The sequence below is a fragment of the Oncorhynchus gorbuscha genome, linkage group LG17, assembly GCF_021184085.1.
Source record: "Oncorhynchus gorbuscha isolate QuinsamMale2020 ecotype Even-year linkage group LG17, OgorEven_v1.0, whole genome shotgun sequence".
Classification (NCBI taxonomy): Eukaryota; Metazoa; Chordata; class Actinopteri; order Salmoniformes; family Salmonidae; genus Oncorhynchus; species Oncorhynchus gorbuscha.
This window is the reverse complement of record NC_060189.1, coordinates 27129760-27156769: the sequence shown is the minus strand read 5'-3', so window position 1 is coordinate 27156769 and position 27010 is coordinate 27129760. Positions and strand designations below refer to the sequence as shown.

Here is a 27010-nt window from a genome sequence, read left to right as displayed (position 1 = left end):
TTGCAAGTTCATATCCCCGAGCTGGCAAGGTACAAATCTGTCATTCTGCCCCTGAACAGACAGTTAACCCACTGTTCCTAGGCCGTCATTGAAAATAAGAATTTGTTCTTAACTGACTTGCCTAGTTAAATAAAGGTAAAAAATAAAAATAACAGCCCCCACTCTTCTCGGGAAGGCTTTCCATGAGATGTTGTTACATTGCTGCAGGGACTTGCTTCCATTCAGCCACAAGAGTATTAGTGAGGTCGGGCACTGATTTTGGGCGATTTGGCCTGGTGTTTGATGGGGTTGAGGTCAGGACTCTGTGCTGGCCAGTCCAGTTCTTCCACACCAATCTCAACAAACCATTTCTGTATGGACCTCGCTTTGTGCACAGTGGCATTGTCATGCTGAAACAATAAAGGGCCTTCCCCAAACTGTTGCCACAAAGTTGCAAGCACAGAATCGTCTAGCCCGAACCATGAAAAACAGCCCCAGACCATTATTCCTCCAACTTTACAGTTGGCACTATGCATCCGGGCCAGTAGCGTTCTCCTGGCATCTGCCAAAACCAGATTCATCCATCGGACTGCCAGATGTTGCAGCTATGTTGAAAGTCACTGAGCTCTTCAAGTAAAGCCATTCTACTGCCAATGTTTGTCTATGGAGATTGCATGGTTGTCTGCTCGACTTTATACAACGGGTGTAGCTGAATCCACTAATTTGAAGGGGTATCCACATACTTTGTATACGGTAGCAGTCAAAAGTTTGGACACACCTACACATTCAAGGGTTTTTATTTTTTACTATTTTCTACATTGTAGAATAATAGTGAAGACATCAAAACTATGAAATAACACATATGGAATCATGTAGTAACCAAAAAAAAGTCTTAAGACATTCAGAGACACTCCCTCAAAACTTGAGACATCTGTGGCATTGAGACAGCTGCACATTTTAAAGAATGCTTTTTAATCAGCTTCTTGATATGCCACGTGTCAGATCTGGGATATTTTATTTCAGCTCATGAAACATGGCACTAACACTTTACATGTTGCATTTTTAAATTTTGTAAGTCGCTCTGGATAAGAGCGTCTGCTAAATGACTTAAATGTAAATTTGATTTAACAAGGCAAATTCTTATTTACAGTAACGCCCACCCCGGCCAACGCTGCGCCAATTGTGCGCAGCCCAATGGGACTCCCAATCATGTTGAGATGATACAGCCTTGAATCGAACCAGGGACTGTAGTGACGCCTCTTGCACTGAGATCCAGTGCCTTAGACCGCTGTGCCACTTGGCACAGTTCAGTATATATTTCAAGTGTTTATCAGGGTGGCAGGTAGCCTAGCTGATAGGAGTGTTGGGGCAGGAAGGTTGCCGGTTCAAATCCCTGAGAAGACGAGGTGAAAAATCTGTTGATGTGCCTTTGAGGAAAACACTTAACCCTAATTGCTCTAGAGCTGCTGTCAATAAAGGCTGATCCCTGGTTCTGACCCCACTTTGAGGGTGTCATTTCCAATTCACACTTACACGTGTGAAACAGGACAAATGTAAAGCACCTAATAAACTATTAAGAAGTTTGTTAGGCTCAGTATAATATATATTTTTCATTGCTTGTGTAATACAATAATGACATCACAATATTCCATGTTCACATTAAAGAGTTGAAATATTTAAGAAGAAAAACAACCAAGGCTATGATCATTTTTTGGGAGTAATTTTATGTTAGACAGCAACAGGAAGCATGAAAGAAACCCAAAACTGCAGTATGTGGACCAATACCATAAAACAGACAACTGAGAAAACAGGTATGCAAGAGTAACACTTGCTACTAATAAATGAGAATTATACTGGTAAAATATGATCATATGATGGTGCTAAAGAAGTACATGTTACTTCAATCTAAATAAACCATTTGGGTCTGACAACTAAAAGTGTATTGATTACATGATCAAACTGAGGGGCCAATCCTCCAATCTTAAAAACAAACAGATTTAGATCCAACTATACCGCGCACATGTATTTATTATTCATGACAAGGCATTTAAGCAATCTCTGAATGTTCCCCTGGTCTATGCACAGTAACAAACACACACATACAGTAGTAAAGTAATAAAGTGACAAGTACTGAATGACTACACATTTAATGCATTTGCCTAAAATACTGGTAACCAGTAATGGGGATATAACATTCAAAAATACCTTCTGGACCAAATAGTATTGTTATACACGACATAAGAATGCAGAGGAAAAAGTAAAATAAAAATGGTTGAAATTCCATTAAAACTACTTTTTAAAAGGCTTAATATAGATTGCTGGTAATCTTTTTTTCTTTTTAAGAAAATATAAATTGTGCGACTGAAGCTTACAATACACTGCTGGCAGTAGCACCGCCGGTTTTCATGGAGACCTGATATAACAGAGCCATCCATGGAGGTGCCATACGTTTGCTGTCAGAGACTCCCGAGAAAGAAACAATTAGGTGCCTCTACCTGCAAACACTACAACATCCCCAACACTAACTCTAACGCTGCAGATATCGCTTGGTGGATGCAGACAGCAGCCAAACTATAAGATCACTGATACAGAGAGAGACAAATAAAGGGGCAGTGGGTGGGGACAGAGTGAATGAGGAGAAGTTGTAGTGTCTGGTCTGGTCCAGCAGGGGGCAGGCTAAGCGTCGACTCAGTTGACTTGGTCCAGGGCACTCAGGAGCTCCTCGCCCTGCAGCAGGATCTGGCGACCCCCCACGGGGGCGTTGACCTCACAATCATATCGGGTCAGCTGAGGAAGGGTGAAGGGTGAGCCGCTGCCCTCCGATGAGATGCCAAGCAGACGGCTTGCCAGGTCTAAGAGAAACAAGAGAATATGGGTCATTAGTGTCATTGTTTCATGTAAACGATGTGTAAAACATGCAGAGGCATAATACCAGGCCTCGGCTGTTTGGTGTTCGAGGACAAACTACCTGTAGGCAGGAGCAGTATGGTCCTGTTAGAGGGAGCATCAGCGTGGCTCAGCTCAGACACTTTGAGCTTTTTACCTGGACCAGGACGGTCCTGGAGCAATCCCCCCTGGGAAAAACAGATTCAGATAAGCACTCAATATGAGCCAAAATGTTTTTGAACACAATATCTCAACTAAAATGAAAAACATTTTACACATAATGAATTGATAAGAACTTTCCTACACACTTACTATTCCGACAGCCTGAGACAGAGACATCTTCCTCTTGCGCTGTGCATTCTGGGAGCCCAGTGACCTAAGGGAGATCTCCCTGTCCATCTGAGGCACCCTGGAGCACAAAAAGTCAGTCACACACACCATGTCAGCACAGTGTTTTGTTTTGAGGAGAGGCTCAGTTTGAGGGAGTGTGTCTGTTTGTGTGTGTGTAGGGGGGCTTACGTCTTGGTGAGTAAGGAAGCAGGGCAAGGGCTATCTGCTGGCTCCGGGGCTGCCAGGGCTGGGGAAGCTGCCAGGCTGCCTGGGGCATTGAAGGGGGAGCCAGGGTAGCGGTGGACCTCCTGGGTGAGGTGCACAGAAGAGCACTCTAGGGGTTGGGCTGGGCCACAAGACAGAGGCTCCTCTGGGGACAGGGTGCGCAGCTGGAAGTCATCATCCATGGGGATGTACGGAGCCAACATCTCCAGGTCCAGGTCCTCCATGGCCTACAGGTGGAAACAAGCACATATCAGATCATCTCTTCCCTGATTCAAGTTATATCTCTTCCTCATACCAGCTGATTTACATTGACATTTTAGTCACTTAGCGGACGCTCTTATCCAGAGCGACTTACAGTTAGTGCATTCATCTTAAGATAACTAGGTGGGACCACATATCAGTCATACTAAGTAAGATGTTCCTCAATAAAGTAGCTATCAGCAAAGTCAGCACTAGTAGGGGGGCGAGAGGCCCAAGAGACCAGAGGTGGCAGAACAGAATGCTAGAATCCCAAACAGATATACAATTTGACTAAAACATGATCATTTCAATACATTTGTATACGATCACGTCTCTACTATGCGTGGGAATACTTGGGAATAGATTCTCAAAATGAAAAATCAATTGAAGCTGATTTCCAGGTGTTTTTAAAGTATTTAATGTCCGACAATGAAAATGTGAAAAAATTACATGTATTTTTGCTCAGAAAACTTCGGCCCACAGACTGCCAGTCAAGGAACCCTGGTGTAGGGCTTCAGCATAGCCTGAAGGTATGGAGAGACATGCAAGTACCATGATCTTGTAGTTGATGCGAGCTTCGACTGGAGGAGTATGGGATAACCTGGGAAGGTTGAACACCAGCCGGGCTGCAGCATTCTGGATAAGTTGCAGGGGTCTGACGGCACAAGCGGGGAGCTCAGCCAACAGTAAGATGCAGTTGTCCAGACCGGAGATAACAAGTAGCTGGATTTGGACACGCGCCACTTCCGGTGAGAGGTAGGGTCGTACTCCACGGATGTTATAGAGCATGAACCTGCAGGAGTGAGCCACTGCTTTGATGTTTGCTGAAAACGGCATGGTGTTGTCCAGAGTCACACGAACATTCTTGCACTCTCAAAGGGGTACACCATGGAGCTTTCAAACGCGATTGCGAGGTCTTGGCCTTACCCGGGAGGAAAAGCAGCTCCGTCTTGTCGAGGTTGAGCTTGAGGTGGTAGGACCACATCTAAGCGGAGATATCGGCCTGACATGCAGAGATGCGTGTAGCCACCTGGGTGTCAGAAGGGGGGAAAGAAAAAAGTAGTTGAAAGTCATTAGAATAGCAACGATAGGAGAGACCATGTGAGGATATGACAAGAGCAGAGTGGCTTGGTGTATAGAGAGAAGAGGGCCAAGAACCAAGCCCTGGGGGACACCAGTAGTGAGAGTACGTGGAGCAGACACAGATCCTCTCCATGTCAGTGGTAGGAGCGGCCTGCCAGGTAGGATGCAATCCAAGAGTGTGCAGAGCCTGAGACGCCCAGCCCTGAGGGTGGAGAGGAGGATCCGATGGTTTACGGTGTCGAAGTCTGAGGATAGATTTAGGAGGATGAGAACAGAGAGTCAGCTTTGGCAGTGAGGAGAGACTGACACAGAGAAGAGCAGTCTTGGTTAGGGTCAAGAAGATTGTTCTGAGATAGCGAGAGAGTTGGTCAGAGACACCACGCTCTAGTGTTATGGAAATAAAAGAAAGGGACACCGGTCCATAGTTTGACGTCAGAATGGTTAAGTGTTGGTTTCTTGAGTAGGGGAGTGACTCTGGCCATTTTGAAGTCAGAGGGGACGCAGCCAGTGGTCATGGATGAGTTGATGAGGGAACAGAAGCAGGAGGGGCTGGGTTGAGCGGGCAGGTTGTTGGGCGGCTGGACCTCATTAGTCACATGACTTCATCTGGAGAGAGAGGGGAGAAAGGGGTCAAGGCGTAGGGTGGTTCTGAGTGAGTGGGACCAGTGGACTCATTAGGCCAGGGTGAATGAGGAGTGGATTTCATCAACATTCATGGCTGACAAAGTCCTCTGCAGAGAAGGAGGAAGGGGGTGGAGGATTAGGGAGGCAGGAGAAGGGTTAGAGGCAGAAGCTTGAAATGTACAGTCATAGAAAGTAGCTTTAGCAGCAGATACAGAGCAAGAGCAGGTAGAGTAGGGAGTGACAGGATGATAGGTCCTCCAGAAGTTTAGTTTTCCTGCCCGCAGCCCTGTTCTGTAAGCTCGCAAAGAGTCACTCAGCCAGGGAGCAGGTGGGGAGGGCTGAGCCGGACGGGAGGAAAGGAGACAGTATGAGTCACAGGCTGCGTGCGGAAAGGGAGAATAGTAGGGTCGAAAAGGGAGAATAGTAGGGTCGAAAAGGGAGAATAGTAGGGTCGAAAAGGGAGAATAGTAGGGTCGAAAAGGGAGAATAGTAGGGTCGAAAAGGGAGAATAGTAGGGTCGAAAAGGGAGAATAGTAGGGTCGAAAAGGGAGAATAGTAGGGTCGAAAAGGAGAATAGTAGGGTCGAAAAGGGAGAATAGTAGGGTCGAAAAGGGAGAATAGTAGGGTCGAAAAGGGAGAATAGTAGGGTCGAAAAGGGAGAATAGTAGGGTCGAAAAGGGAGAATAGTAGGGTCGAAAAGGGAGAATAGTAGGGTCGAAGAGGCAGAATCAGGAGGGAGAATTATTTAGCAGAAGGGAGATGATAGGATAGAAGAGGAGAAAGTAGCGAAGATTTCGGCTGCGCATGACCATCTGGGTAGGGGCTGAGTGGTTAGGGTTGGAGGAGAGGGAGACAGAAAATGAAACAAAGTAGTGATCAGAGACCTGGAGGGGGGTTGCAGTGTATTTAGTAGGTGAATAGCCTCTAGTTAAGATGCAGGTAATACGCTTGACCTCCTTGTGAGTGGGAGGGGACTGGGAAAGGGTGAGGTCAAGCATATTACCTGCCTTGTTAGTGGGAGGGGACTGGGAAAGGGTGAGGTCAAGCAAATTAACTGCCTTGTGAGTGGGAGGGGGACTGGGAAAGGGTGAGGTCAAAAGAGGCAAGGTTGGAAATAAATTAAGGCAGACGTCGAGAGGTTGAAGTCGGTAAGTATGAAGAGAGGTGAGCCATTGTCAGGAAATTAGTTTATTCAGGTGTCAAGCTCATTGAGGAACTCTAAGAGCACCTGGTGGGCAATAGATGATAATGTTAAGCTTGAGCGGACAAGTGAGTGACAGCATGGAAATCAAATGAGGAGATGGACAGGTGAGTAGAGAAATTTAGAAAATCTCCACTTCAGGAGAAATTAGTAGCCCTGTTCCACCACCACGACAACCAGATGCTCTCGGACTAGGAGAGAAAACGTAGTCAGATGGAGAGCGGCTGGAGTAAGTGTTCTCAGGGGTGATCCATGTCTCTGTCAGGGCCAAAAAGTAAAGGGACCGAAGGTCGGCAGAGGCTGAGATGAACTCTGCATTCTTGACCGCAGATCGGCAGTTCCAAACGCTGCCAGAGACCAGGAATCCACATGGGTTGTGCCCACAGAGTAAACTAAATTAAAAGGGTTGTAGCCAAGGGGTGTGGAGTGTCTGTAAAGCCTACAGCGAGTGTCTGTAAAGCCTACAGCGAGTGTCTGTAAAGCCTACAGCGAGTGTCTGTAAAGCCTACAGCGAGTGTCTGTAAAGCCTACAGCGAGTGTCTGTAAAGCCTACAGGGAGAGGCGTAAACTGGTATAGAAAACACACACAAACATAGTTGACAAAGCTACAAAAGAGCAAAATTAGGTCTGAAAATAACTGGGTAAGATACTCAAGTGAGAGTGGTGTGATTGTGTTTCATTCGGGTCTACCATTGTACTGAGATGATGGTGAAGTCCATTATGGTCCATAAGTGACCATATGCATACGATTGGCCAAAGAATTCAAACTCACATTCAAGTCATACACTGAGTGTACAAGACATTAAGAACACCTTCCTGAGTTGAACCCCCCCCCCCCTTATAGGCTCAATTCATCAGGGCATGGACTCCACAAGGTGTCAAAAGCATTCCACAGGGGTGCTGGCCCATATCGACTCCAATGCTGAGTGTGTAACTCAAACTTGTGAAATGTTCCTGATCGTCACACATGGATATTGTAGCAAACTTACAAATAGTGAGGATTTTTTAAATGTATATTAATACAGCTAGTCTACCCACAATGTCTCACCATAGATAGGTACCGTACCTGTAAGGTGAAAGGAGTCTTTGGCTCTGGGTCGATGGCAAACAGTCTTTCCACCATGTCCAGTTTAAACTCAGCACTGATGTCAGACTCCATTGGGAAACAGAAGTCCAATGGGCTGTCAGGCTGCAGATGACATTACATTGGTTAAAGACTAGTATTTTTGACATATAAACTTTCCATTGATTTCATGATAGGCAGATTCAAAGGGTCTCTGTCTAGATGTGACATCCCTGCTCACCTCAGTGAAGCTGTGGCTGCCTGGGGTGCTGGAGGAGTCTGGACCAGTGGACACCTCAGTGGTGTCCACTGAGGTGTTGGGGACCAGGTGCTGATCACTGGGGGGCAGCAGAGAGAGTGGCAGGGCCAGCTTGTCACTGGTGGAGGGCAGCATCACATCCTTGTAGAGAGGCACCTCCTTCTGCAGGATGTCAGAGTCTGCAGGGACAGGAAAGAGGGGGTCAGAGAGTCTGTGCTGCGACCAGTAAAGTGTGAGTCCTATCACTAATTATCTTGTTCATTTTTACTGACCGGGGCTGCTGAAGTCCAGGGAGATGATGGTGTCTCCAGCGGCCGGGGCCAGAAGGGTGAGGGCCTCTGGTTCCTCCTTCAGTCGGTCATACAGGCTGGAAAGGGGCTGGGTCTCCACCGCCCGGGTGAACAGCTTGATCACATCCAGCTCTGGGCTCTTCTCCTCCTTCGGGAGCACAGGGGACACCTCTGGCTCAGAGCTCTCCTCCTCCTCCAGTTCCTTCTTCACAGGCCTCATATCCTCCGTCTGCTCCAGAGAGAGCATCATCTTCTCCTCCTCAATGCCACTGTAGCAGGAGCCAAAAACAGTTACATATCAATGTATTACTCCACCTTACAAAGTGAACATCTGATTGGTTGAGTCAAATCCTAGTAGAGTCAGTCCCCCAGACAGTTTAAACCCCCCCTTCAAACTAGCCCATTTAAAACACACCCTGGGGTCCATAACTATACCTGAGCACATAGTTGACACACACAACACACTGGGGCTGGGAGTTCTTGTTGTTGTAGATAACAGTGGCCTGAGTCTCCACCCACACAAAGCCTCCTCTCTTAGCCAGCATGCGGTACTGGCCTGTGCTCACCTGGCCCTTCGCAAACACTGGAGAGACGAAGAAAGAAGAGGGTGAGAAAAAACTATGAGAAAAGAGACAGCAAGTAGCTTGAACATTGTATTATGTACCGAAGCCTATTGCCAACATTAGACATTTCCAGCCGGTCTGCTTTCCGGGGGAATATCTTTGCATGGTCATGTTTTGGTAGGGGTGCTTACAGTTGTGATGGGTCTTCATGAGGTGGTCTGAGTCCAGGGCGTGGTAGTACTCATACACAGAGCGATTTAACAGGTCCTCTGGATCATAGCCCATCAGCTCAGTGATCCTTGACAACACAGAGATAGGAGACAGGTTAATCCTAATGTTTATTGGACACCAGGTGGCTCAGTGGCACTACATTCAGGAGCTACCTATTATTTTCCTCACATATTTGTGTGCGAATACAAGTCATTTTACTTTTCAGGGAAAACATTTTTATGCAACATATATTCTTACAGCAATAGCCCTGATATGGAATAAAGATTTGTGCAAGATTCAGTATTATTCTACTACATTACGTTGGTGCTGCAGTCAGTGGAGTCGTAGGTCTCAGTCTCACCTCTCATCACAGTAGGTGAACTTCATGTCCAGTGTGTGGCGGCTGAGGAAAGTCTTGGTGTCCAGCGGCGCCTCGATGTTGGAGGGGTGGGGGATGGGGTCACAGACCAGCACCAGGTAGGGGACGGACGGCTCCTTGTGCCCACCGGGGCTCTGCTCAACTGGGGATTCATGGACCCGCACATGGCCTGAGCAGTGAAGAACCTTCCAGGTGGCTGATTTGACATTGACAGTGCGCCCCCTGTTGGTGAGGGTACATTTCATCCGCAAGAAGAAGCTGCGTTCTGTGTTTGCTTCCTTGGACTTTTTAGAGGTCCCTGAACAGACAGAGGAGAGAGAGATGAGACTGAGGTGAAGAAATAAAAAATTACATTTAGTGTTGGTGTGATGTGCAAAAAGGAATGTAGCAGTTTACCAGTGAAGCAGAGTGAATGCCATGGGAAGACTGTAGCCCACTAATCACTGACCTCAGGGATGGTGGGGAGAAATGATAACCGGTTCCGACTCGGTTTTGCTCTGAGCTGCTAAACTTCAGCGCTGCACTATTTGTTACTCTGATATCCCAGAGTGGTGTGTGTAACACAGTTGTTTCAGGAGAAACCTTAGTTTGTGTTTTCATAGGGGCGTCTCACCTGTTCTGTGTACCAGCATCTCCCTCAGCTCCTCATGGTCACAGGGGTGTGTGTACTCAAACACACTAAGTCCTGTCAGGTCAATCTGCCCATGGACAGAGAGGAAAGACATTTAGGAACAAACATGTTCAAGCAAAGGGAAGAATAGCAAAAAGATCTGCATTCTTTATCAGTCTGTCCTAGTCAGTGGTCTCTGACTAATGGAGCAGAAAACCTACCTGTGCCAGACCCAAGCACTTGTTGACATTCTCAGAGAGATAGATCATGTCCCCGTCCTCAGACAGCACCATGAGGAAGCCCTCTATAGCCTTCAGATAGGAGCCATTCAGCTGGGAGTCCATTTCACTCTCCTCCTGCTCCTCCTCATCGTCTAGAGAGAAAGAATAAGGAGGAGGTAGCAGAAGGGACCGCGTGGTGACCGGGATATATGATTACAAGCCAACGCACATGCTTGTGGGGCAAGGCACTAGGACATACACAGAAAGAGTGCACAGAGGCAGGAGGACAAAAGGATCTATATCCTCCTGTCTGCAAGTTCATCGATCTCCCAGAGCTGCCCTGGCTAACAAATGGTGAAGAGATGAGCAGCCTCTCTCTCTCGTACACCCACCACTTAACTTCCCAAGGTACTTTGGACACTACAAACATATATATCCTCCCCCTCCTTCCCCTGGGGTACTGACCTGTGTTCAGCAGATTCCTCATGTGCAAGTAACTGATGGCCAGTCTCATGATGGAGGCCTTGTCCAGGTTGGAGGTGACACTGTGGGGCAGGGGCAGCTCCTGGGCCAGCTCGTAGAACACCTCAGATTCCTTCCCCCTCCTGCATCGCGCCGCATCCCGGGACTTCTCCTTCCTCCGGTCCGAGCTCACCCTGCTTTTGGAGACAGGACAATCAAGGCAAGTTAAGAGTCTGGGTCCAGACCAAACACACACCACCAGGGCTTGCATTGTTGTTGTGTTTGCCTGCTCTTCTCTGTGAGCTGCTCACTCAGCCACTGGCCAGACACAGAGGTGAAGGCTGCAGGGTCAGCAACAAGCTCTCAGTCCATCCATCTCACCACAGCAGGCTCATTTACATACGCTGGCTCAGTCCGACGTCTTATTGGAAGCGCAGCGATAACCCATGGAGTGATTGCCAAGGAGACGGGGCTTGGTTGTGTGTGATGTGCAGTACTCCCTCCACTCTGCCTGCTTGGTGCACCGCCTATCATCCTAACATTTGCTGCCAACAGTCCCATCTTCCACTACTGAGACAGCAAGGAGGGACAGAGAGCTCTTTTGGAACACATACACTTAGAGGAAGCAGGTGGGAGGAGCTATAGGAGGACAGGCTCATTGTAAGGGCTGGAATGGAATCAATGGAACGGTAACAAACAAACACATGTTTGACTCCATTCCTTTAAAGTGTACACTGCATGCAACAATGACCATTGCAGGAACAAAGGAGCCTCTTCTGAAACGTGAAAAAAAACCTAATGCAGGCGAGACCTCGGATTCTCGAAGATCGGTCCCTCAGAGGTCCGAATACAAAAATAGGCCAGAGTGATTCTCCATTAAGGGAGGGGATGTTAAAACATATAGGCTGGTGTAAGAGCTCAATTACAGGCTTCATACAGTGCATTCAAAAATATTCAGACCCCGTACACATTTTATTACAAAATAAAAAAATATCTACACACAATACCCCATAATGGAACGTTAGCTGCACCACCCACAACCGCAGGGCTCCCAAGAGGGTGGAGCGGTCTGCACAACGCATCACCCGATGTCTCAGGAAGGCCATAAAGATCATCAAGGACAACAACCACCCGAGCCACTGCCTGTTCACCCCGCTATCATCCAGAAGGCGAGGTCAGTACAGGTGCAATCAAAGCAGGGACCGAGAGACTGAAAAACAGCTACTATCTCAAGGCCATCAGACTGTTAAACAGCCACCACTGGCACATACAAGCTGCTGCCAACATACAGACTTAAAATCATTGGCCATTTTAATAAATGGAACACTAGTCACTTTAATAACGCCACTAATAATGGTTACATATGTTGCATTACTCAACTCATATGTATATACTGTATTCTGTATTATTGCATCTTAGCCTATGCCGCTCTGACATTGTTCATCCATATATTTGTCTATATTCTTATTCCATTCCTTACTTAGACGTGTGTAGTAGGTACTTGTGGAATTGTTAGATATTACTGCACTGTCGTAACTAGAAGCACAAGCATTTCGCTACACTCACAAAAACGTCTGCTAACCATGTGTATGTGACCAATACAATTTCATTTGAACGACAAAGCAAAAACAGGTTAGGAAATTTGAGCAAATTTATTAAAACAGAAATACCTTCACATAAGTATTCAGACCTTTTGTCCACCTGTGGTAAATTCAATTGATTGGACATGATTTTGTAAAAAGCACACGCCTGTCTATACAAGGTCCCACAGTTGACAGTGCACATCAGAGCAAAAACCAAGCCATTACGTCGAAGGAATTGTCCGCAGAGCTCCGAGACAGGATTGTGTTGAGGCAGAGATCTGGGGAATGGTATCAAAAAATGTCTACAACATTGAAGGGCCCCAAGATCACAGTAGCCTCTAGCCTCCATCATTCGTAAATGGAAGAAGTTTGGAACCACCATGACTTTCTAAAGCTGGCCGCCCAGCTCAACTGAGCAACCGAGGGAGAAGGGCCATGGTCAAGGAGGTGACCAAGAACCTGATGGTTAGTCTGACAGAGCTCCAGAGTTACTCTGTGGAGATGGAAGAACCTTCCAGAAGGACAACCATCTCTGCAGCACTCCACCAATCAGGCAGTAATCTTAGAGTGGCCAGAATGAAGCCAATCCCTCAGTAAAAGGTATGAAGGCACACTTGGTGTGTGCCAAAAGGCACTTAAAGGACACTCAGACCACAAGAAACAAGATTCTCTGGTCTGATGAAGCCAAGATTGAACTCTTAGCCAGAAACCCAAGCTTCACGGCTGGAGGAAACCTGGCACCATCCATACAGTGAAGCATGGTGGCAGCATCATGCTGTGGGGGTGTTATTCAGCGGCAGGGACTGGGAGAATAAACAGGATTGAGGGAGAGATGAACAGATCCTTGATGAAAACCTGCTCCAGAGCGCTCAGCGAAACCTGAAAATAGCTGTGCAGCGACACTCCCCATCCAACTTGACATCTGCAGAGACGAATGGGAGAAACTCCCCAAATACAGGTGTGCCAAGCTCGTAGCGTCATTCCCAAGAAGACGAGGCTGTAATCACTGCCAAAGGTGCTTCAACTGAGTAAAGGTCTGAATACTTTCTGTACGCATTGTACTTTAGAAAAGCTCAAAGGGAATTGAAAAGAGGTTTTATTGATGCTGAAAAAAGGCCCGCTGAAAACAAAGACAATAAAACATATTTCAATCCACTTCAGAGTTTGCATTTTTATCTCCCAAATGGTATCACATGCTTTGCTTATTGTCGGTCTGGATGTATAGAGGCATGTAGAGATTGTAGACACCAATGCATACCAGTGGATTCTGTTGAGTTGGACTCATAACCCTACATGAAGGAGCGTAAATCAAACAAAGTGTGCAGCATTCCCCACAAAAAATAAAGACAATATAAAAGCCCTCCGAAACTTGAAATGTAATTGATCTGTTACAAAGTTACAGTAACATAATTATGTTTAGAGGCCATCTGAAAATGAAGAAAATGCATCAGATAATTGAATTGACATTGTTTTTATATAAAAATGCACTACTAGCCTGCACATTTCCCAACATTTTTAGAGTGCAGAAACACATCCCTACTAAACAGTTGACAGAAGCTGATCCACCTGTATGTAGGTCTACATGTTGTCCTACATGAGTAGCCTAGATGAAGATCTGCTTTGTGACCAAAATATTTGGAATTCTTCAAGTTGAAAAATGTAGGAGCAATGAAAAAAACGTCAGCTATTAAAGCTAGATTCTTAAATTGAAAGTCTAGGTCACACAGCAAAATAGTTAGGCGCATATGTGAATATAATGGTTGCACTGTAGAGCCCTGTTCTCACTGAATGTCTGCAGTTTTTCCATAATGTGCATGATGAGAGAAAGGACAATTTGACCAGCAGCATTTTAACAGACATATGAAGAATTTACCGAGTCCACCCACAGTGCTTAGAATGACAGAAATCACATTTAGATTATGCTAATTCATATAAAAGGGGGAGCAACAATGTGCGGTCCTTCTTAAATCATTCTGATGCGCAATTTGAAGATGTTAAGCGGTCTACATTTACTTTTCAAGATGAGTAACGAATGGCAAAATCACTAGCCTATGTCCCATAGTAGAAAAGTTGACCTATTCTATTGGTCAGTTTGTCTAGGCTACAGAAAAATACAAAAAAGTAAAAAAATGTATGAGTGATGCCACAGAACAGAATGTTTAGCTTAAAATGTTGCTAAACTATGATTTATTCACATTATAAGAGCAGCAATGCGCACAGGGCAGTATGCTACACGTGAATGTTTGTTCTATAATGCAATTAGTAAGAAAACACTTATCAAAAGAGCACTGCACATGCAAGCAGTTGTACAGGGCAGATGAAAATATCTGTTTGAAATTTAGAAAGAAGGGAGATCTAATATGCAACAAACTAGCATGGGTTACTAATTTGACTACGATTGTGCCATTTGGCTACTTACTGTAAAATGAAAGTTAGTTGATCAAATAATAGCCTCCATGGATATGGTCTAATTTTGTCTAGGCTACTTTGAAGCAAGGTAAGACATGCCTCATAATATGTAAGAAAACATTCAAGTTTCAAACAATTAAGTATATGCCTTCAAAATGCATACTGCCTCCAGCTCATTGCAAAGTGGTGTGACGTGCTGACGAAGCCTGCCTGCCATTGCCTATGCATTGGCTGTTGAGATGCTATGGCAGCAGCTCTCACACTCCCTGACAAGAGTCTCCACTCAAAGGCTCTGTATCGGTATGCTGCACAATGTGACAAGATACACAACGAATATACTGTCCACACAAACCAATTTAATTCCACGTAGTTAATTAACCTATAGACCGATAAGCATGACCAGTCAAATGCATTTCCCCTCGACTGATATTTCCATCAATGAATAAGCTAAAAAGCATTATTTCACAATGCCATTTTTTCCTTCTCCCAGACAATTGGTAGGCGCCAATTTAATATTAATTCATTAATAAATAGGACAAAAAGTTGGCCATTACTGGCTAATGGAAACCCTGGATGAGACTAACTCATGTATTCCCTCAGCTTGAAGTCAAAACAGACAGGCTGGCAGTCAGTCAGTCTGTGCCTCAAGCTGACTGTGCCTCAAGCTGACTGTGCAGGTCAGAAGCTCAGTCAGCGGAGGCCAAATATTTATACCAGGGATAAAATCAACAAGATTAAGCCGCTGGACGATCTTTTTGTTGAGCGGATGGTCGGGGGGCTGGAACATAATTACAAATAATTAGTGGACTGCACATTGACCACAAGATGCTCAAACTGTTATGTTTGACTAAAACAATTTCAAACCTGTGCCTACATTTGTATACGATCAAGTGTCCCTCGTGTAAGAATACTTGGGAACATATTTCTTAAATTAAAATGATTTGGGGCTTATTTCCTGGTGTTTTTACATTTCCAACAATTACAAATGTATATATTATTTTTTTGCTCAGAAAGCTTGGGGGGGGACAAATAAAACCACCCATGGGCCCAATTCTTCCCGCAGGCCGCCAGTTGGGGAACTCGCCTACGTCAGCTCTGCCAGACTACATCAGGACCTTACTGTCTGCCTCTCTGGGGTCCGAGTTTGAGGGGCAGAACGACAGATTTGTATCATGTCAGCTCGGGGGTTTGAACTTGCAACCTTCCGGTTACTAGTTCAACTCTCTAACCACTAGGCTACCCTGCCGCCCCTGCATAGAGATGTTTTGTAATGGTGGCCTCTCTTCGCCTTTGTTTTCAGCCTATAATTGTGATTCTGATGAAGGATGAGGATCAATGCAGTGCTTTCCCTGCTTTTTAGACAAAGGAAAAAACAGCCTCCCATCTGTACTGTGGATGGGGCAATGCACAATTAAAACTGCAGCAGAAGATTCCTGTATGCTGTACTTGCCTGTTTGTACTGCACAGAGTTCACTGTAGAATTTGACCTCCAACCTAAACCAGCACCTTTTCAAATAGTTGTCCAGGGAATTCCTGTCTCTGCATAAGCCATAGTTGTCAGTTAAATCTGAATGCTAGGTTGGATTTTCATGTGGCTGATTTCCACAGGTGATTACCTAGATACTCAGATGTAAAAAAAATTGATCTGCTTCTTAGCAGCAGTGGTTGGTTAGTTGAAAGATATTGCTCTGGGCTGTGTCCAGGCCTCTGTAACAGGGGCCCGGAGGGTGAGAAGTGTGTTTATGCTATGCCGAACTGGTTGCGTAACACACCGGATCATCTTTCAAACTCGGACCCCAGAGAGGCAGACAGTAAGGTCCTGATGTAGTCTGGCAGAGCTGACGTAGGAGAGTTCCCCAACTGGCGGCCTGCGGGAAGAATTGGGCCCATGGGTGGTTTTATTTGTGTCCCCCCCAAGCTTTCTGAGCAAAAAAAATAATATATACATTTGTAATTGTTGGAAATGTAAAAACACCAGGAAATCAGCCCCAAATCATTTTAATTTAAGAAATATGTTCCCAAGTATTCTTACACGAGGGACACTTGATCGTATACAAATGTAGGCACAGGTTTGAAATTGTTTTAGCCAAACATTATAACAGTTTGAGCATCTTGTGGTCAATGTGCAGTCCACTAATTATGTTCCAGCCCCCCGACCATCCGCTCAACAAAAAGATCGTCCAGCGGCTTAATCTTGTTGATTTTATCCCTGGTATAAATATTTGGCCTCCGCTGACTGAGCTCCTGACCTGCACAGTCAGCTTGAGGCACAGTCAGCTTGAGGCACAGTCAGCTTGAGGCACAGACTGACTGACTGCCAGCCTGTCTGTTTTGACTTCAAGCTGAGGGAATGCATGAGTTAGTCTCATCCAGGGTTTCCATTAGCCAGTAATGGCCAACTTTTTGTCCTATTTATTAATTAATTAATATTAAATTGGCACCTACCAATTGTTAACCCACTGTTTCTAGGCCGTCATTGAAAATAAGAATTTGTTCTTAACTGACTTGCCTAGCTAAATAAAGGTAAAATAAAATAAAAATATAGCATAGGCCTAACCATCACATCTGTTGTATAATGTTAGTCTTAATTGCCCTGTTTTATAATAACAAATATATTATATAAGACTTGAGGATAAAGCTCAGTCATGCAAACAGGTGGACATGGGTCAAAAGACAAGTCTCACATTCAGTGCTGTAGAAAGGCATCATCAATTTTATTGTAACCCCATTCCCTGACTGAATTAATCAAATGGACTGACCTGCTTTTACTTAGAACTGTTTGGGGTGATCTGTCACTAGCGTCCAGTGTGAAGGAAAACATAGGCTCGTCTGTTGTGTTACATAACCTCTTTCAGGCTGTAAAGTGCCCCAGAGGACAGTAGAGCACTGTGCAAAACACTGTTCACAAGCTGTTCTAACCTCTTTTCAATTGACCAGTGATAAATAACTCATTTCTAATTTCTACAAATTGTATTACAGCCTGCATGTATCTCACAAAACCAAATCGCTCAAGGCTATGGGTTGATGCTCTTGTATAAAATGAAGCTCATGATAGGTCCATCCTGTAGCTACAGGTTTAGTACAGAACAGGAAGTAGGCTAGCCCTATGCCTATGATAAATATATTTAAGACCACAGATCATGAAATACCGATAGGCCTACTTGTGTGTGTATGTATGTATGTATGTATGTATATATATATATATATATATATATATACACACATATACATACACACACAAACTTGTACACACATATATAAAATATTAAAACAGATGGCATGTTCAGCGTAATGGCCTTTCCCTTCATTTGGCCAATGTACACAGAAAGTTCCAATTAAATTCACCAAGTGAATTGTCACACACACTTCGTGCCAGAAACTCCCATTGACGTCAGGCTCTCAGTGATTAAGAAATCAGATCACAACAACCAGTGTAGACTGCCACACACAAAATCAGTGTACCATAACATTAAAATAACCTTGCTACTTTTTGCAATGGTTTTGCATTCCATTTATATAAAACCTGTGGGCAAAGCAGTGTTGTGTAAGTAGAGCAGATGTTCCTGAATTCATTTTAGCAGTTCTAAGTAAAATAAGAACTACACGGTCAATAAAAAGGTAATACGTTTAGCCCCCTGTATGAGTCAAACCTCACAACATACATAAATATATTCCCTACATGTCTAAATTCTGCCCACCTACACCCAGAGAATGTTATACTCAACAAAAACAAAACCATTTTCCAGCCTACCTCGGTTCACTCTAAGTGGGTCAATGGCAACTAAACCACTGAAATTATAGATGGGCCAAAGAACAACTTCGAATTGAATTTGGAATATTTTAAAGAAAAATCACTAACAGCAGTATCTTCCAATAGATTAACCTCTTCACAATGACATTGTTCATATTATTTCAGACAAGATAACATAGTTGAAATACCAAATATTAGCAGTCACGTGCTTACTTACGAGCCCCTAACCAACAATGCAGTTTAAAAAAATATATGAGTAAGAATAAGAAATAGAAGTAACAAGTAACTAAAGAGCAACAGTAAAATAACAATGGCAAGACTATAGGGGGGGGGTTGGTTGAGGTAATATGTACATGCAGGTAGAGTTATTAAAGTGACTATGGATAGATGATAGAGTAGCAGCAGGGTAAAAGTTGGGGCAATGCAAATGGTCTGGGTAGCCATTTGATTGGATGTTCAGGAGTCTTATGACTTGGGGGTAGAAGCTGTTTAGAAGCCTCTTGGACCAAGAGACTTGGTGCTCTGGTACCGCATACCATGCAGTAGCAGAGAGAACAGTCTATGACCTATGGTGGCTGGAGTCTGACAATTTTTAGGGTTTTCCTCCAACACCGCCTGGTATAGAGGTCCTGGATGGCAGGAAGCTTGGCCCCAGTGATGTACTGGTCCGTTCACACTACCCTCTGTAGTGTTTTGCGGTCGGAGGCCAAGCAGTTACCATACCAGGCAGTGATGCAGCCAGTCAGGATGCTCTCGATTGTGCAGCTGTAGAACCTTTTGAGGATCTGAGGACGCATGACAAATCTTTTCAGTCTCCTGAGGGGGAATAGGTTTTGTGGTGCTCTCTTCACGACTGTCTTGGTGTGCTTAGACCACGTTAGTTTGTTGGTGAATTGGACAACAAGAAACTTGAAGCTCTCAACCTCCTCCACTACAGCCCCGTCGATGAGAATGGGGGCGTGCGCGGTCCTTTTCCTGTAGTCCACAATCATCTCCTTTGTCTTGATCAAATTGAGGGAATGGTTGTTGTCCTGGCACCACACGGCCAGGTCTCTGACCTCCCTATAGGCTGTCTCGTCGTTGATCTGGCCTACCACTGTTGTGTCATCGGCAAATTTAATGATGGTGTTGGGAGCCGTGCCTGGCCATGCAGTCCTGAGTGAACAGGGAGTACAGGAGAGAAGTGAGCACGCACCCGAGGGGCTCCTGTGTTGAGGATCAGCGTGGTAGATGTGTTGTTACTTACCCTTACCACCTGGGGCAGCCCGTCAGGAAGTCTAGGATCCAGTTGCAGAAGGAGGTGTTCAGGTGGGAAAGGGCAGTGTGGAGTACAATAGAGACTGCATCATCTGTGGATCTGTTAGGGCAGTATGCACATTGGAGTGGGTCTAGGGTTTCTGGGATGATGGTGTTGATGTGAGCCATGACCAGCCTTTCAAAGCACTTCATGGCTACAGACGTGAGTGCAACGGGTCGGTAGTCATTTAGGCAGGTTACCTTAGTGTTCTTGGGCAAAGGCACTATGTTGGTATTACAGACTCGGACAGGGAGAGGTTGAAAACGTCAGTGAAGACACTGTCCAGTTAGTCAGCGCATGCTCGCAGTACACGTCCTGGTAATGTGTCTGGCCCACCTAGTGAATGTTGACCCGTTTAAAAAAGTCTTACATCAGCTGCAGAGAGCGTGACCACAGTCTTCCGGAACAGCTGGTGCCCTTATGCATGTTTCAGTGTTATTTGCCTCAAGTGAGCATAGAGGTTATTTCATCTGGTAGGCTCGTGTCACTGGGCAGCTCTCAGCTGTGCTTCCCTTTGTAGTCTGGAATGGTTTGCAAGCCCTGCTACATCCGACGAGCATCAGAGCTGGTGTAGTACGATTCTATCTTAGCCTTGTATTGATGCTTTGCCTGTTTAATGGTTCGTTGAAGGACATAGCGAGATTTATTTTACGCTTCCAGGTTAGAGTCCCGGGGTATGTATGTACAGTCACTGTGGGGACGACGTCCTCAATGTACTTATTGATAAAGTCAGTGACCGATGTGGTGTACTCCTCAATGCCATCGGAGGAATCACAAAACATATTCCAGTCTGGGCTAGCAAAACAGTCCTGTAGCGTAGCATCTGCTTCATTTGACCAATTAAAAAAATATATATATATTGTCACTGGTGCTTCCTGCTTTAATTTTTGATTGTTAGCAGGAATCAGGAGGAGAAAATTATAGTCAGATTTGCCAAATGGAGGGCGAGGGAGTGCTTTGTATGCATCTCTGTGTGTGGAGTATAGGTGGTCCATGTCACGCCTTGGTCATAGTGTTTTTGTGTTTCGTTATATATTTGGTCAGGCCAGGGTGTGACATGGGTTTATTTTGTGGTATTTCGTAGTTATTGGGATTGCGGCTGAGTAGGGGTGTTGCATAGGCTTGGCTGCCTGAGGCGGTTCTCAATCAGAGTCAGGTGATTCTCGTTGTCTCTGATTGAGAACCGTATTTTAGGTAGCCGGGGTTCACTGTGTATTTTGTGGGTGATTGTTCCTGTCTCTGTGTAGTTTCACCAGATAGGCTGTAATTAGGTTTCACGTTCCGTTTTGTATTTGTATCAGTTATTTCATGTACTTCATTAAAGACATGAGTAACCACCACGCTGCATTTCGGTCCGACTCTCTTTCAACAAACGAAGAACGCCGTTACAGTCCAGAGTTATTTTTCCTCTGGTTGCACATTTAAGGGCTGAGAGAAATTTGGTAAAACAAATTTAAGTTTCCCTGCATTAAAGTTCCCAGCTACTAGGAGCTCCACCTCTGGCTGAGCATTTTCTTGTTTGCTTATGGAGAAATACAGCTCATTCAATGCTGTCTTAGTGCCAGCCTCTGACTGTGGGGTATGTTAACAGCTACAAAGAATACAGATGAAAACTCTGTAGATAGTGTTGTCTATAGCTTATCATGAGATACTCTACCTCAGGCTAGCAATAGCTCGAGACTTCCTTAGATATCGTGCATCAGCTGTTATTTACAAAAATACATAGGTCTGCCGCCCCATGTCTTACCAGACGCCGCTGTTCTATCCTGCCGGTATATCGCATAACCAGCCAGCTGTATGTTGATCTTGTTGCTGTTCAGCCACGACTCCATGAAGCATAAGATGTTACAGTTTTTAATGTCCAGTTGGTAGTTTAATCATCCACGTAACTTGTAGATTTTATTCTCCAATGATTGCACATTTGCTAGCAGAAAGGAGGGAAGTGGGTGTTTACTCTAGAGGTTGACCGATTACGATTTTAATGAATAATGAAACATGTTCAATTTGGTTTAAATAATGCAAAAACAAAGTGTTGGAGAAGTATAAGTGAAATATGTGTAAAAAAGCTAACGCCTAAAATTCCTTGCTCAGAACATGAGAACATATGAAAGCTGGTGCTTAAAGTTTCCAAAACTGTCAAAATATTGTCTGTGAGTAAAACAGAACTGATATTGCAGGCGAAAGCCTGAGGATAATCCAATCAGGAGGTGTCTCTTATTTTGAAACCCTTCTGTTCCTATGCATGCCTATCCTCCATTTAAAAAGGGATATCAACCACCTTCCCTAAGGTGTCAACAGTCTTTAGACATAGATTCAGGCCTTTATTTTGAAAAATGAGCATGAAAGATTACATTGCGTAAGTGGAAAGGTGGGGGCCCTTAGAGTGAGTTTTTGCACAACTGAGTAAAGCCGCCATTGTTCCTTCCGCTGTTATGGAAAAAGCTCCACACTCGGGTTGATATATTATCGAATATATATTTTTAAAACTACCTGAGAAATGATTATTTTAAAAAACTTGACATGTTTGTGGACATTATGGAGACTATTTGGAATTTCTGTCTGCGTTGTCGTGACCACTCTTTCCTGTGGATTTCTGAACATAATGCGACAAACAAACGGAGGTATTTTGGGGTATAAAAAAATCATCTTTATGGAACAAAAGGAACATTTGTTGTGTAACTGGGAGTCTCGTGAGTGAAAACATCCGAAGATCTAAACTGTGTTTTGAAATATTGCACTTGTGATTTCATGAATATTTTTTTCTAATAATATTTGACTGTATGCTATTCAGCGGTTGCTGACGAAAATGATCCCACGACAGGGATGGGTAGCGTCAAGAAGGTAACCGACTTGCCTAGTTAAATAAAAGTTCAAATAAGGTTTTACATTTTTATTTTATTTTATTTGGCCAAATCGTTGTCCCAAAAACACAGATTTCCAATTGTTATGAAAAACTTGAAATCGGCCCTAATTAATCGGCCATTCCGATTAATCGGTCGACCTCTAGTCTATTCGATCGCCTACGACCGCTCTCTGGCCCCTTGCTCTGTCTTCTCTTCACGCAAATGACGGGGATCTGGGCCTGTTCCCGAGAGAGCAGTATACGATTCACGTCGGGCACGTCAGACTTGTTAAGGAAAAAAGGGATTCTGACAGTCAGTGGTGAGTAATAGCAGTTCTGATGCCCAAAAATATACTTTTGGTCATAAGAGATGGTAGCAGCAACATTATGTACAAAGTAAGTATAAAAAAAGTTAAACACAAAGAAAAAACAAAAAAAACAATTGGTTAGGAATACGTAAAACGTCAGCCTTGTTCTCCGGCGCCATCTCGTCATTGTAGGACTACACCAAATTACACTGAACAAACATAAAACGCAACATGTAATGCGTTGGTCCCATGTTTCATGAGCTGAAATAAACCCCAGAAATGTTCCATACTCACAAAAAGCTTATTCCTCTCAACTATTGTGCACAAATTTGTTTACACCCCTATTGGTGAGCATTCCTCCTTTGCAAATATAATTCATCCACATGATAGGTGTGACATATCAACATTCCTGTGTATACCTTGGTCGAACATGTCACATTTGTCTTCTCAGGACCAAGAAGGTCAAGGTAGCCAACAGGGTAAGGGCTCGATTCAATCCGTATCGCCGAAGTTCAGCGCTATAGTGCGACAGAAATTTAAAGGCAATGTTGCCGGGTTCAGAGAATGCATTCACTGTAAACGCTGCATGCACTACATGGCAAAAAGTACTCGCATCCGATTCCAAAATCATGGAGTTGGTCCCTCCCTTTGCTGCTATAACAGCCTCCACTTTTCTCGGAAGGATTTACACTAGATGTTGTTACACTGCTGCAGGGACTTGCTTCCATTCAGCGACAAGAGCATTAGTGAGGTCGGACACTGATGTTTTTGCGATAAGACCTGGCTCGCAGTCGTCGTTACAATTCATCCCAAACGTGTTCGATGGCGTTGAGGTCAGGGCTCTGTGCAGGCCAGTCTAGTTCTTCCACACCGATCTCAAAAAAACATTTCTGTATGGACCTCGCTTTGTGCACGGAGGCATTGTCATGCTGAAACAGGAAAGGGCCTTCCCTAAACTGTTGACACAAAGTTGGAAGAACAGAATTGTCTAGAATGTTATTGTATGCTGTAGTGTTACATTTTCCCTTCACTGGAATTAAGGGGCAAGGCCCGAACCACAAAAAATAACCCCAGACCATTGTTCCTCCATCAAACTTTACAGTTGGCACGAAGCATTGGGTCAGGTAGCATTCTCCTGGCATCCGCCAAATCCTGATTGGTCCGTCGGGCTGCCAGATAGGGAAGCATGATTCATCACTCCATATTACGCGTTTCCACAGCTCCAGAGTACGCCACTCCAGCAGACACTTGGCATTGCGAATGGTGATGTTAGGTTTGTGTGCGGCTGCTTGGCCATGGAAACCCATTTCATGAAGCTCCCGACAAAGTTATTGTGCTGACGTTGCTTCCAGAGGCAGTTTGGAAATCGGTAGTGAGTGCTGCAATCGAGGACAGACAATTTTTATGCGCTCTGCGGTCCCATTTTGTGAGCTTGTGTAGCCTATGACCTTACAGCTGAGCCGTTGTTGCTCTTATACATTTCCACTTCACAATAACCGCACATACTGTTTAACAAGGCAGCTCTAGCAGGGCAGACATTTGACGAACTGACAATGATAGTATGCCACGTTGAAAGACTTCTGTACGGGCCATTCTACTGACAATGTTTGTCTATGGAGATTGCATGGCTGTGTGCTCGATTTTATACTGCTTTCAGCAACGGATGTGGCTGAAATAGCCAAATCCATTAATTTGAAGGAGTGTCCACATATACTACATGGACGACAGTATGCCAGCTCAAACAAAAATGGCCTGGACGTTTTAATCGCGCTGTAACGCTGAACTTCAGCGATACAGATTGAATCACATACCCACATCTTGCGACCTCTTGGCTGTACACTGTCCCTTACCGGAGAGAAGAACCTAGCGAGTTAACGATCGCTTATTAAAACATCATGAAGCTTAGTTAGCTATCAGACAACTAACAAGCTAGCTGGTAGTTACTAACTAACGTTGTGTGTGTGTGTGTGTGTGTGTGTGTGTGTGTGTGTGTGTGTGTGTGTGTGTGTGTGTGTGTGTGTGTGTGTGTGTGTGTATATATATTTTTGTTTTAAGTATAGTTGTCTATCTAGCTAGTTGGCTAGGCTATCTTTAGCTTGTTATCTATATAGTTAGCTACTGTAGTAACGTTAGCTACGCAAACGCATCAAAATCTAACGTTAATCAAATATAACAGAAGCTAACTATCTATTTATTTAGATTTTTTTTAAACATTGGCGAGCTAGTAAACTAGAGGTTAACGTACCTTTTCTTTTCGGGGACAACTCCTGTGTCCATTTCAGGATGAGGACAACCGACTTTCTGAGCACAAACTCGAACAATCAGTAGCTACTGTTCTGTGACGTTAGCTAACGTTAGCTATCAAACTGTGTTTGTCGGGCCCGTACGGAAATGAGCGAAAAAAATCCACGTAGCTATTAAAACAATTAAATCCGTAAATTATGTTTTCCTTAAGTGTCGTTGATCAATGCAGTTCGGAGAGGTCAAGCCTCCATCGCGGAAAGTCAAAACATGAGTGCAGAAGAATGTGTTTTAATTCCTTCGAAATGGCATGAGGTGCCACGCTGGAGAGGTTGCTTGGAACAATGTTGTAGCTAGTTAGCATAGCAGCTAGCTGATCAGCTGCTTATCCCCTCCCACTTCTTCTTGGCCTTTTCGGGAGCGCGCGCTGTCGCCACCCGCCCCTGCTATCCGGGGTCCTTGGGACGTCCCGATCAAATTGAAGTTTACATATAAAAATAGGTAGGGGTAAGGGTTTAGAGTGAACCTCTCTCTACCTGTGCTTGAGGGGACGATGAATATGATATCTTTGAAGCCCATGATCATTCAATTCAAAGTCCCATTAGTCAAGCTCTGCAAACGTTATGTAAAAATACGTTCAGTACTAGCCTATACATATAGAATCGCATACACATATTTCAGATGTTATCGCAGCGAAATGCTTATGTTTCTATCTCCAATAGTGCAGTGATTTATAGTAATACAATAACAATAAACACATGATTCAAACGTGTAAAAAATAATAACAAGACATTAAGACAGAACGAGCAATATCAGAACGAGCAATGCCAGAGTCCGGGGTATAAATATATATAAATGGTGTGTATATTAATAGAACAGGTGTGTAGCCTGCAACAGTATGTATATTGGATATCTACCTGGACGATTGCATTGACGCTTTATTACACTGACTCTCTTATACCGACTCTGAACACTCAGTGGACTCTACCCACACACTCACGCATACAGTGCATTCAGAAAGTTATCAGATACAGCCTTATTCTAAAATGGATGACATTTTTCCCCCTAATCAATCTACACCCAATATCCCGCAATGATGACATGAAAACATTTTTTTTTTAATGTCTGCACATTTATAAAAATAAAAAACAGAAATAACTTATTTAAGTATTCATACCCTTTGCTATGTGACTCGAAATTGAGCTCAGGTGCATCCTGTTTCCATTGATCATCCTTGAGATGTTTCTACAACTTGATTGAAGTCCACCTGTGGTAAATTCAATTAATTGGACATGATTTGGAAAGGCAATCGGGGGGAGAAGTGCCTTGGTCATGGAGGTGACCAAGAACCCTATGGTCATTCTGACAGAGCTCCAGAGTTCGTCTGTGGAGATGGGAGAACCTTCCAGAAGGACAACCATCTCTGCGGCACTCCATCAATCAGGTCTTTATTGTAGAGTGGCCAGACGGAAGCCACTCAGTAAAAGGCACATGACAGCCCACTTGGACTCTCAGACCATGAGAAACAAAATTCTGTGTTCTGATGAAACCAAGATTGAACTCTGGCCATCATGCGGGATGTTTTTTAACGGCAGGGACTGGGCGACTAGTCAGGATCAAGGGAAAGATGAACGCAGTAAAGTAAGTAAACCTGCTCCAGTGCACTCAGACTGGGGCGAAGGTTCACCTTCCAACAGAACAATGACCCTAAGCACACAGCCAAGACAACGCAGGAACGGCTTTGGGACAAGTCTCTGAATGTCCTTGAGTGGCCCAGCCAGATCCCAGACTTGAACCCAATTGAGCATCTCTGCAGAGACCTGAAGATAGCTGTGCAGCTATGCTCCCCATCCAACCTGACAGAGCTTGAGAGGATCTGCAGAGAAGAATGGGAGAAACTCCCCAAGCTTGTAGCATCATAACCAAGAAGACTCAAGGCAATTTTTATGGAATG

At 44.5% G+C, this 27010-nt stretch overlaps 1 protein-coding gene across 2 annotated transcripts; it reads right to left on the bottom strand.

The window, feature by feature from the left end:
• Positions 1–1683: 1683 nt before the first annotated feature.
• On the bottom strand, positions 1684–25435 carry LOC124002136 (hypoxia-inducible factor 1-alpha). 2 transcript variants are annotated; one of them, XM_046309438.1, is made up of 14 exons: positions 25061–25435; positions 10629–10819; positions 10164–10315; positions 9946–10030; positions 9315–9630; positions 8935–9041; positions 8616–8763; positions 8163–8449; positions 7873–8069; positions 7635–7757; positions 3385–3647; positions 3178–3274; positions 2948–3053; positions 1684–2831 (listed from the first exon to the last, which is right to left on the bottom strand). In XM_046309438.1, the coding sequence occupies exons 1-14, from the start codon at positions 25090–25092 to the stop codon at positions 2668–2670; spliced, it is 2268 nt and encodes a 755-aa protein (XP_046165394.1). In that variant the 5' UTR covers positions 25093–25435; the 3' UTR covers positions 1684–2667. The 2 variants fall into 2 exon arrangements, with proteins under 2 accessions (XP_046165394.1, XP_046165393.1); XM_046309437.1 differs by having other exon boundaries at positions 10629–10822; positions 25061–25434.
• Between the last annotated feature and the right edge of the window lie 1575 nt (positions 25436–27010).

Coding starts and splice junctions, on each gene's coding strand:
- LOC124002136 (XM_046309437.1), bottom strand. CDS start 25,092: ATGGACACAGGAGTTGTCCCCGAAAAGAAAAG. Junction 3,275..3,384: donor GCTTCCTTACTCACCAAGAC/GTAAGCCCCCCT, acceptor TTTGTGCTCCAG/GGTGCCTCAGATGGACAGGG. Junction 2,832..2,947: donor CATACTGCTCCTGCCTACAG/GTAGTTTGTCCT, acceptor TGTTTCTCTTAG/ACCTGGCAAGCCGTCTGCTT.